At 55.3% G+C, this 11,767-nt stretch overlaps 1 protein-coding gene across 1 annotated transcript; it reads right to left on the reverse strand.

Annotated features, from left to right (window-relative positions):
• Nucleotides 1–2,570: 2,570 nt before the first annotated feature.
• On the reverse strand, nucleotides 2,571–3,811 carry GSX1 (GS homeobox 1). Its single transcript, XM_070380846.1, has 2 exons — nucleotides 3,400–3,811; nucleotides 2,571–2,959 (listed from the first exon to the last, which is right to left on the reverse strand). Exons 1-2 carry the CDS (start codon nucleotides 3,809–3,811, stop codon nucleotides 2,571–2,573), a joined length of 801 nt encoding a protein of 266 aa, XP_070236947.1.
• Nucleotides 3,812–11,767: the final 7,956 nt, after the last annotated feature.

An 11,767-nucleotide genomic window follows, 5' to 3' on the forward strand; every position in this document is an offset into this window, starting at 1 on the left:
TCCCCACGCCAACCCCATCCCCCAGGCCCCCTGGCCCACCCATCTCCCACATCAGTTCTGGTCCAGGGGTGTGCCAGCGGAGAGCCGGTCTCAGGTGCACCCCCCCCCCGCCCCCGCCCCGTCCCATGATCCAGGGAAGGGGCTGGCCCAAAGCGAGCCCTCCGGATCCACGGTGGACCGGGGCCTGGGGGCCCTCCTGCTGCTGGGTCCCAGAGTTTTAAGGCAGACAGACTGGCGGGTTGCACTCGAGCTAAGGGATCGAAACTTCACTATCCAAGGGCTCTTAGATCAGCCGGTCAGCCGCGCAAAACTCGGAGAGCGTCAGAAGCATGGATAGTAACACATTAGTTGCTATTTTGTTCACGGTCTGCCATAAAGCATCCTGGGTTCGGCTTGTGCTGGTTTGTGCTGTACCCTCCTGAGAGGGCGGAGAACCAGTCTTCAGTGAGACTGGGGTTCAGACAGATGGGGATACGGGGGGCACGGGGGAGAGTGCCAGAAGGCGCAAGGGACAGACTTTCCTCTGCCTGGGACACCATCCAGGCGTCGGCTGCAGGAGGAACCTGGAGTGGCCTCTCTGTGGGGAGCCAGATCGCAGCCACCTCTGCTCTAGGAGACCTGGAAAGTGAGCCCCGCATGTGCTTTATCTGAAAGGAAAAGCGCGAAGGTTTTAGAAATTACCCGCAAGTGTGCTGAGCACAGCAGCGCCTTTCTCGGAAAGGGACGCCTGTGTTTGCTTACGAGGAGTCCGGCTGTCTTCGGGCTGTGCGTGTGGGCGTGTGTGGTGGAGATTTCTGGCAGGAAAAGAAGTGACCCAGGCTTCCAGGACCGGGCGGGGTGGGAGTTTGGCGTGGAGGGGAGGGTGGTGGGCGCGGGTCTTGAGAATCCGGATCCGCTGTTTCCCGTTCGCGATTTCCTGAACAGAAACACCTGGCTTCTGTGGCCACGTGCCGTGCGCGCAGCGGGACCCGCTAACCTCCCGAGTCTCTTCCTCCGTGTAATGCGTAAAACCCCAGCTTATCTCCACAGGAGGGCTGGGGTGTGGATTCTAAGTCGTCGGGGGCTCTGGGGTTATTAAGAATAGATGAGAACGTAAGGTCTTGGAGCCATCTGCACCGGCTGCTCGGGGCCCCTCGCGGGAACCCGGGCTCAGGATCCTCTGGGTCCTCCGAAACCGCGGCTTGGGAGCAGAGCCCACGCTAAGGAAATTTGCAAAGCGTGAGGACCTTCCCGAGAGGAGGTCGCACCATTTCGCTGGGAATTTGCCCCTAACAAGTAAGACAGATTTTTTAAAAAGATTGATAACAAGTTATCAATCCGAGCTCAGCAGAGGACTAAGTTCACCGACTCCTTGACCTTGGGGATGGCGGTGGGGACAGGCAGACCGACCAGATGGCCTGGAGGTGGGGCCCAACCCTACCTCCAGAATGGGGGCGTTGGAGGGGTCAGGACGAAAGGCACAGGGCGGGCAGAGTCCTTCCTTCCCATGGGACTGGACTCCCTAATGCGAGGGTGCACCTTGCCGGAACTAGACTGAGACCAGGGAGCGCACCCGGCCAGTGGGCACAGAAGAGGGAGTCGGGGGTGAGGGTGGGGGTGCTGAGGGTGTAGAGAGGGGCTGGTGGGCAGCAAGGTGAGGGATGGAGCCGGACTCCACCACCCAGCCCCGACCGGCCCCTGCAGGAAGCCCCAACCTGGCTTGGGATCCAGAGCTATGTGGATTTCTAAGAAAAAAAGAAAAAAGTTTATTTAAAATTTTGTACATAAATAAATAAATAAATATCTTCTGGCATTACAGAGACCTTACAATGACAAGCTAGGCCGGGGCAGGGCTGGGGTATGGGAGACGAGTGTCCTCAGAGGCAGACAGGGGGACTCTGGGGGAAACGCAGAGCGACTCCAAGACAAAGTGAACCGGCTTCCCGACAGGCAGTTTCTCTCCTGGAAGAAGAGCCATGGGCACAGCAGGGTCGGATGGGGGGCGACAAACGAACGATGAACTTCAAGGGGGCTCTGCGGGGAGGGGAGGAGAAAGGAAAAGAAAAACGCCAAAACCCAGGCGTTCCTAAGTGTGTGTGGCGGTTGGGGGAAGTGGATTAATCACCGTAGCAAAGAGGTGGGGAGGGAAAGACAAAAAAAAAAAGAGGGAGGAGCGAATGGGCACCCTAGAGGTGAAAGGCCGAGCTTGGCCCAGGGTGGAGAAGAGCCGAGGAAGCGAGAAAGCATGAGCCAGTCCGGAGCTGGCGGGCGAGGAGGCGCCGGCCGCCGGCAAGGCGCTGGGCTGGGCCGGGCCGCTGTGTCGCCTGGCCGAGAAAGATTCGCGCGCTTGCGGTGTGTTCATAGCTGGGAGTCCGCTTTGGATAGCCGCGGGCCCTGGGGTGGGGACACCAAGGTCAGGTCAGCCAAGCTCTTGACGCTTCCCAGGAGGGAAGACCCCTGCAAAGTCGCGCTACTTCCGTGCGCGACCGCCTTAGGCAGTGGGTGCCTGGGAAACAGTGCCGTGTCCGAGGACCAGTCTTGGAGCCATGCGCGGGGAGTGTCTGGGGTGGGCTCCCTGGGGAGGCGTGCGCCTAGGGAGTGACCGTGAGATCGCGGTCATCCTTCCCCGAAGAGGACGGAGACATGGGCACTTCATCGTCGTCCTCGGAGCATTTAGCGGAGGAGAGCGACGCGCACTTGCAGCCCTGCGGTGCGCCCTCGCCCGCCCCCGCGCCCCCGCCGCCGCCGCCGCCGCCGCGGTGGTTGCTGCCCTTGCCCTCCTTCTTGTGCTTCACCCGGCGGTTCTGGAACCAGATCTTCACTTGCTTCTCCGACAGATTCAGGTAGGTCGCGATCTCGATGCGGCGCAGGCGGGACAGGTACATGTTGGCGGCGAACTCGCGCTCCAGCTCTAGCAGCTGCGTGCTGGTGAACGCCGTACGCATCCTCTTGCTGCTGGGCAGCGGGTTCGAGCTGCTGTCTGGAGGGGGTGGGGCGCAGAGACGCAAGCCATCAGACCTCGGCGCCGCGGGCCCCATCCTCCGGTGGGCAGCCGTCAGAATCCCGGGATTCTGGTCTCTCTCCCACCCCTTCGCCCCAACACAATGCACGGCAGCTAATAGCGGTCGGCCTCCTCGCCAAGCCTAGGGACCCTGGTACTCCACCAGTCACCGGGCCCCGCACTCTGTGGAACGCCCTGCGCCCCAGCCCTCGCTCCCTCCTGGAAGTTTCCGCTAGGATCGGGACTTCCTGCCTCTCCCTCCCTGCCGGGATCCAGTCCCAGCTCTCCAGCAGCACGCCACCCAGAGTGTCCCCCTCAGACGCCCGACATGATCGCCCCCAGGAGCCCAGGGTCCTCATCCCCTATCCCCGTCTGGCCAACTTTGGTCTGTCCCCTCCTTGCCCCCCCGCGCGGCTTACCCACGGAGATGCAGTGGAACTGCCTGGGGTCGGGGAGCGAGTACGAGGTCTGGTAGAGCGCGGCGGCGGCGGCGGCGGCGGCGGGGCCGTGAGCGACCCCGGGCGACACGGCCGAGTGCTGGCGGCCCAGGGGCGCGTGGCAGTATTGCGAGCCGAAGGGCGGGAAGGACGCCTTGAGCAGGGGCAGCGCGGGCGGCCCGGGGGGCCCGTGCAGCTGGGAGGCGGTGACGCAGAGAGGGCACACGCACAGCAGCCCGGCCTTGCGCGCGTGGCAGGCGCCCGGGGAGAGGCCGTGCAGGGCGTGCGGCGGCGGCACCGCGTAGGGGAAGAGCGGCGGCGGGCTGCCCTCCGGCGCCTTCTTCTCGCCGGCCTCGCGCAGCACCAGCGAGTCCACAAGGAAGGAGCGCGGCATGGCCCCGGCGCGCGGCCGCCCCGCCGCCGGCCTGCTCCCGGCGCCCCGCGGACCCCGGGGCTCCCCGCGCGCTCGCTCGGGCCGCGGCCGCGCGCAGCTGCCCGTTCCGGGGAGGCCGCGGCTGGAGGCACCGCCCAGAGAGCGCGGGGTGCTGGCCAGCACTAGTGGTGCTGAAAGGCGCCAGCGGCGCCGCTTAAATAGGACTATTGCCATGTGATGGGCTACGCCAGGAGCGGCCGGGGCCTCTCAATAGGGTTTTTGTGCCTTTTCTCTTGGCATTCACTCTGCACGCTTCCTCATTATTTCACTTGTTAACTAAATGAACTGCATAATGTACTCTATTCTTGTCAACCCCACCCACGCCGTAACAGGCGCCCTCGCCCCCTCCTCTCCCTTTTGCGGGTTTATTTTCTCATTCTCCTGCGATTTAATATTCTTTTCTTTCTCTTTATTCCTTACTCTCCTTTGACTTTGCATTGGCGATCGGCCCGTTTATCTTACTGATTTTGCACCCTTGCTGCCACAGATCTCCCCATGCGCGCACACCCCCATGTTTTCTGCGGGACTCGGTCCGGGTCCCCGTTCTGGCTGCCTCCACTGGGTTTAATCAGCTCGGTTGTGCACCCCGCAAGCGTCCCCATGGCTGGCCACTTATTTCCACCTGTGGAATTCCTTCGCCTCGCCGGGTACGGGAAGCAGAAGGAGCAGGGCTCCTGCAGGGGTGGCGTCGCTGGGCAGAGAGAAGGGTTCGGTATTTGCTATCCAGCACTAGCCGCATCGCTGTCCCTCTTTTCTCTAAGTTTCTCAAATTCTCTTAACTTTGATGCTGCCTGTAACGCCTTAGTCTTTGTTCGGGAGATGATCGTGGCTGTAAAGAGGAAATTAGCCACGGAGAATCGCGGACAGAGACAGGGAATGGGAGGAGAGCCTGGCCGGCAAAGACCTAGATCTTACACAACACCAGAAATGGAGAGTGTGGGCGCTCTTTCCACGGGCCCGCGCCCCAACAGACCCGCGGGTGCGCTGGGAAGTCGTTGCCTTCCGCGAAGTTAGCCCTAGAGGAGCAGCGGCTCCAGGGGCAGCTCTGTGCCCAGCTTCTGCTGACTCTGGCCATGCTCTACCAGACTTTCTCTCTCCCCAAAACCTGCTCCTGTCACCTGCGTCAGTCTCTTCTTTCTGGTCACACAATGGTTAAACAACTGCAAACGCCTGGCCTTGTGTACACAGCTTCAGCTTCTAAAATCGTCCTCTGGGCTCCAAGCTACTTCAGGCAGGAGCTTTTCCCATACAATGGGATATTAGCATACATTTTTCGAATGTACAGCCTGAGACTTTTTGAGGAAGACGTTTACTTTCGATTTTATTGGAACCGAGTCGCTGCAGTCACCTGCTCTGAGCCCTGAAAGGAATTGCGAGAGATGGAGAGGGAAGCTTTCTGAACAGGGAATCAGTGCACGAAATAAGACGGCCCGAATGGAAGTCTTCGCACGGCTTTTCGTCATCCGAGACATCTCTGTGGTAGAAACAGCAGCAGATGATAGCTGATCAAAAAGCAAAGAGAGTTTATTTGAGGAGAAATAACAGATTCCATAAAAGAGAGGGGCAGGGGAGAAATAATCGAGATGGAGGGCCTGTCCCCTAGCAGGAAGAGTAAGGACTCGGAGCTTCCTTGATGGATCGATCCGCCTGGGGGGCCAGCGGCGTCCCTCAACTCCAAGGTCTCTTCCCCAAGGCTCCTACTATGTGGGGGTCAGGGGGAGGTGTTGGCGGACAAGCCAGGGTGCATCAGTACAGCTTAATGCCAGTTCTAATTGCCCCCTGGAAAATTTGGGCTGGCCAGGACCTCGAAGACTGGGCCCAGAAGGGTACTAGAGCTGGGAGAGGGCCTCTCTTCTGGGCAGAGGTGGGTGGGAGAGGTGCAGGGTGCAGGTAGGACCCAGAAGCCTGAAAGGGGCAGCTGGGAGCCCGCAAAGGGTCAGTGAGGAGCTCTCTCCAGGGACTGCAGCCCACGCCTGGGGAGGAAGGGGTTAAGAGCCCCTGAATGTGAGCAAGGCCAAAGCTACTGGGAAAGAATATCTGGGGGTGTGGGGGGGAATAACCAGTTTTTTTTTTTTTTTTCCCTCCAGCCTCTGGACCTTATTGAATGTCATTGAAGAAAGTTTTGAATGCCAGATAAAGAGAGGCGAATTAAAGTGTGTGACAGCAGAGGATAAGCAAACACAAAGAGAACTCTGTCACACTTTGGGGCAGAATCCGTGGGCTTTTTACCAAGTCTCTCCGCTATGATTGAATTAAGTAATAGGAAAACATTTTCTTTCAGTTTAGAGCCATTAGACAAAAACTTCAAAGCGAATAACACTTTTTAATGTGCAGCCCACAATGGATTGGGTTTTGTGCTGAAATGTTTAAATGGTTTGTTGTGCAACTCAGCGCGGGAGAGAGCCGGGCCCAAGCAGAATAGCATCCTTGAGAAGAGTGTTTTTGGGAAGCCTGGAAAGAGCACACACTTAATCCCCCATCCCTAAACTGGTCAGATTGTGGGCTGGAAAGGGGACTCCCTGCTTTGCGGTCCTGGGCCGCTGGGTGCACCCCAGGAGTTGGGTAATGTCAGGAAAAAAAGTTCTGGGCCCCTGGAGAAGGCCAGCCCCGCAGGCCGGGCAAAAAAGAGGGACGCCAGTCTCAGGGAGCTGAGTGCAGCCCAGCGAGGGTGCCCAGTGCCCTTTGGCCGGCCCTGGAGGCCTGTGTCCTTGCCTGGCTAGAGCCTGGCGGGGGTCCGGGGTCCCCTGCTCCCTGGGTGCAGACGGCAGCTATACCGCTGTTTCCTTCCAGGCGCCTCCCTGAGCTGCCTTCAGCAGGGTGGGGTGGGGATAGGAGGAGGTGGTGGGATTAGCCTGACAGCCTGGGAGAGGGGCCCCCGGGGAGCCTCTCGCCTTTGGGCCCTACTCGGCCCCCCAGCGGGTTTTCAAGTGTCCATCAGGGACAGTTCAACATGGAATCATTTCTGCCATGCTGGTCTTTTCTTTTACTTTCAGACTGCCTCATTTCCTGTCGGTATAGAGAACACACCATCTTTCTCCTGGAAATGTAGTTCTAAGATATTTGCAGCAAAAACTGCACAGACTGCGAGGGGTGGGTGGAGTGGAGTGGAGTGGGGCAGGCTCTTGTTACCTTATCTCATTCACAAATTTCTTCGAATGTCATTTTCCTTCTTGGGAAGGCCAAGAACCCTGCTTAAAAATACCTCCCCTCCTCTCCAGCGCTCCCCACAGTGTTGCTTGCTCTATAAACACCTTGCCACTGTGTCCTTGAGGCATTAGATTTTCTGCTCCCTGCCCCTGCCCCCTCCCCACATGTTTGCTCCACTGAGGACTGGCTGTTTGTCTGTCTTGTGCATTTCTGTACTGTATCCCAACTCAGAACAGTTGTTCCTGGCACATAGTAGGTGTTCAGCATATATTTCCTGCATAAAAAAAGGAAAGAAAGTGGCCTGACTTGGGAGGTGGCTTGGGGAAGAAGATATGCTGGTTTGTCTACTTAGTACCCTGGACACTTAGGAGTGTGGCCGGGGTGACTGACCTGCAGGGACTGCTGACCCTCTCCCCGCCACCACACCCTCCCCAGGGCTCAAACAGGACAGGAAGTCCATGTGTCTGTTGAGGGAAAGGCAGATCTGTAGGCAAGATGGCCTGCAGAGAGGCAGGATGGTTCCCTTCCAGGTAGCTCTGTTGTCCTGCTCTGAGAAGCTGGATGAACCTTTGGTAGCTCAAGGCTAGGGTTGTCATCTAGGTCCTTCTGTGATATATCAGAGAAAAGACTGGTCAGAAAGAGAGCGATGCGGTGTATGCCCTGGAATTACCAGTGACAGCGTCTGTGCTCTCTGTGGAGGGGGATTCTCATTGTTATGGGAGAGGCTGCTGCTCCCTTGACTAGGCTGGTGGTGACTCAGTCCACTAGAGAAAGCAGCCTGCTTAGTGGAGCTGAGGGGACCGAGGCCGCCAGACCTCCCAGGGAGTGATGAGTGCACCTGGGGGGCAGGAGTGCTGTCCATCCACCACAGGGGTGAGGAGAGGTGCCTGGACCCGGGTGTGGTCAGGGAGTGGAGGCCAGGCCATGAAGGGTCACCATAAGAGCTCTGTACTTGATCCTACACGGAGAGCGTTAAGCAAGGGTGGTAACAGAGTCAGATCTGAACTTGAGACCTAACTGGCAGCAGCAGTAGGTCCTGTTGATGGGGACAGAGAAAAGCCAGAGTTCGATCTAATAGAGTCAGCTTGCAAATGAATGTTTATTGAACTATCCAGTGAACGGAGGGAGGGAAAACACACAAGGAGAAAATTATATCAGTTCAAGGGATGGATAATGACCACCTGGGCAGGGGTGGTGGCAGGAGGGTCAGAAAGGGGAAACATTTGAGAGAAGGGAATGGATAAGATCAGTTAGGGGGGTGTGTGTGTGTGTTGGAGGGGCATGAGAGAGGGAGTCACACACATCGCTTGGTCTGAGGGGATGGGAGGGTGGTGATGCCACAGGCAGAGACAGGGACCATCAGAGCAGGGCCCATTTTTACTCATGAAGCTGCAACATGATGTCATATTTGGACATGTTGCATTTTCATCCGTAACCACAGAGTCTTCTGCTGATGTCCCATGGTGAAAATGTGAGTCTAAAGCTGAGCAGAGAGATCAGAGATGGAAAGAGAGATTTGGTACTAACATAGACCAAAATGGTAGCCTTAGTGTTAGGATGGTTAGCTTGGGGGTGGGAAGGTACAGAGAAGAAACACAATTGTAGATGTATTCATAGGAACACCCATATTTAAAGAGACAAGTGGAGAAAGGCTCTTTCAAAGTCAGGGAAGTTTTGCATCCATCTTAAACCAGAAAATAATCCTGAAGATAGAGCTTCATGCTGGGAATAATGGAGTGGAAAGATGGCAAGAACCAGAGTCTTTGAGGATCCAGGAGCTGCTTTACCTACTTTTTCGGTTGTAAGTGAAAGATGTTTATCTTTTAAACTATTACTTGAATTTTTTTATTACATCTGGCTGTATTTAATCATAATTAATGTGGTCCCTGGCTGCCCTGCTGGCTCAGGCAGTAAGGGATCTGTCTGCAATGCAGGAGACACAGGAGACCTGGGTGTGATTGGGTTGGGAAGATCCTCTGGAGGAGGGATGGCAACCCACTCCAGTATTCTTGCCTGGGAAATCCCATGGACAGAGGAGCCTGGCAGCTCATGGGGTTGCAAAGAGTCAGACATGACTGAGCGATTAAGCACAGCACAATATGGTCCCTAAGCCCTGATCCAGCCAGATAATAAGAATCAAGCCCAAATAAGGAATCAATGGGAATCATGTCAAAGCAGCTGTGATGTCCTCCTGTTTTTTTTTTTCCCCAACTAGATTAGAAAGCTGTCAGGGCAGGGATAAAGACTTACTTATATAGGTATCACCAACCTTTGTCACAGTACGTGGCATGTTAGATATGTTGTTCAATTCAGTCACTCAGTCGTGTCCAGCTCTTTGCAACCCTGTGGACCACAGCACGCCAGGCCTCCCTGTCCATCATCAACTCCTGGAGTTTACTCAAACTCATGTCCATTGAGTCAGTAATGCCATCCAACCACTCATCCTCTGTTGTCCCCTCTCCTCCTGCTGATACGTTGAGTAAATGTTTAATGTAGGTGCTAATGGCCATAAAGGGGCTGTCCTTTCTTTGCCCCTGTTCAATGCACCACAGGTAGTGCTAGTGGTAAAGAACCCACTTGCCAATGCAAGAGATGCAAGAAACTCAGGTTCCCTGAGTCAAGAAGATCCCCTGGAGAAAGGCACAGCAACCCACTCCAGCATTCTTGCCTGGAGAATCCCATGGACAGAGGAGCCTGGTGGGCTGTGGCCCATGGGGGTACCAAAGAGCTGGACATAACCAAGCAACTGAGCACACACATACCACAGCTGCATCTTGATGAGCACTGCAAGGTTTCAGAAGCTCTCAGAGCTTTAGCTTTCTTATAATAAAATGAGAATGATCCCTCACCTTCCTTGTAAGGATTAAAGATGATGCACGCGTATCTTGAATGCTATCAGCTTTTCTGGTTAGTGGGTGCAGGTGAAGGCAGTTCATACCAAGAATCAGAGCTTCTCGGCTTCCCCAGTGGCTCAGTAGTAAAGAATCCACCTACCAACGCAGAGGACACGGGTTCAATCCCTGGCCCAGTAAGTCTCCACGTGGTGCGGAACAACTAAACCCGTGCTCCCTAACTACTGAGCCTGTGCCCTAGAGTCCGTGCACCACCACAAGAGAAGCCACCGCAATGAGAAGCCTACACGCCACAACGAGAGAGTAGGCTCTGCTTACCACAACTAGAGAAAAGCCCATGACGCAATGAAGAGCCTGCACAGCGAAACGATACAATTATTTAAAAAGTAATGCAATCCTGTGTAAAAAAAAAAAAAGTATCCGGTTCTATTTGAATCTTGTGGGGCCTCTGGGCTCCCTCTCCCATATGATTTTTCTGGACGGCCTTCAAGGGTTGGCCTTGAAGGTTGGCCTTCAGTGCCCACAGGCCAGGCTGTTAACTGGCACCTACTCTGATGCCCACCACACACTGTTTTCTTTCCAGAGCAACAGGCTGCAGGAGTGTTCAGTGAGGCCCTCTCTTGGCATGGATTGTCCAGTATGAGTAACTCACCGTAAACCTTTTCCTTTTCTCTTCCCCCTTGAGATCGATGGAAGCAAAGATGATTTCTGCAGGATGAGGGTATTCTCCTACTCAGGGACCTGGAGGGTGAATGTGGCACCTCTTACTGAGGACTTCAATAGGAAGTGTTTGTAGATTTAAAGAAAACTCGGAGGGTTGGCAACAAGCAGAACCAGTCTCACCTCAAATAGTTTTCCATGGATGAGTGAACTCCTTACCTTTAAGCACGGCCTTTAGAATAAATCTCTGTTTCCCCCTAATGGATGACAGTGACTCTTGAGTCACAAGGATGGGCTGGTCTGTGGCCTGAAGTGAGATTTCCAGCAGGAGACTTGGTTTTGAGACCTCACAGTGTGTTTTCTGTCCTGTCTGCCTTCCTATCTCTGCCAAGGGGAGCTCCTGGCTCAAAGATCAGCCAGGTGGCAGCATAAAGCAATAAACCCAGTGACGGTGGAGCACTCCTTTGACTGCTCAGGTGTCTCCATACCCTCTCCTCTTCCCCCATTTTCACCAGAGCAAACCCGGGACACATCTCCCCCAGGCCTTTGAAAGCCTTTGGCTCAGAAACAGCAGGACAGCAAAGATAAGCCACTGGAAGGGAAAGAGCCGAGGGCTTGTTTACAGCTGGTATGACATTCTGTGGTGTATCCTGCAGAGTAGATCAACTGAGAAGGTCTGGGGGCTCCTATGACCATCACCCCAAACTCCACTCCCGATTAACACTGCCAAGCTCTTGTTTTGTTCAGTAAAGTACTTGGCCTGTGGTTTCTCAGAGGCACAGTGAGCAGGTGTTGGATGCTGACTGGGCATTCATTAAGTTTCGGAAGAGAGGAAGGGGCGGAAGCACGGCAGGCGTACCAGGAGACCTTGGATCTTGCAGGAGCTGCTCTGGACTTTTCATAGCGATGTCCTTAACCCTGGCAGGGAGCTGGGTATTTCTACCCCAGTCCACCAGTGGGTTCTGGAGCCCTGCAGTCTTGCAATCATGTATGATTCCAAAGGATATGGTTCTCACCGTTTGGCTAGTGTTCCTCATCCTCCAGGACCTTAATTGTTTATATATATATATATGTATGATATTTAGAAATTGATGTTGTAAGAGAGAAAGAGGGAACCTCAAGAGCTCAGACTCTAAAAAGGTGAGAGGAAGTGGAATTCTGTGCAAGTGGAAGCATTGTGTTTAGGAGCAGAGGAAAGGCAGTAGATGTAGGGAGGGACAGGGGTCTGCTGAAAGAGATGGTCATGGGAAGAGAAAGT

The sequence above is a fragment of the Bos mutus genome, chromosome 12 (assembly GCF_027580195.1).
Source record: "Bos mutus isolate GX-2022 chromosome 12, NWIPB_WYAK_1.1, whole genome shotgun sequence".
Classification (NCBI taxonomy): domain Eukaryota; kingdom Metazoa; phylum Chordata; class Mammalia; order Artiodactyla; family Bovidae; genus Bos; species Bos mutus.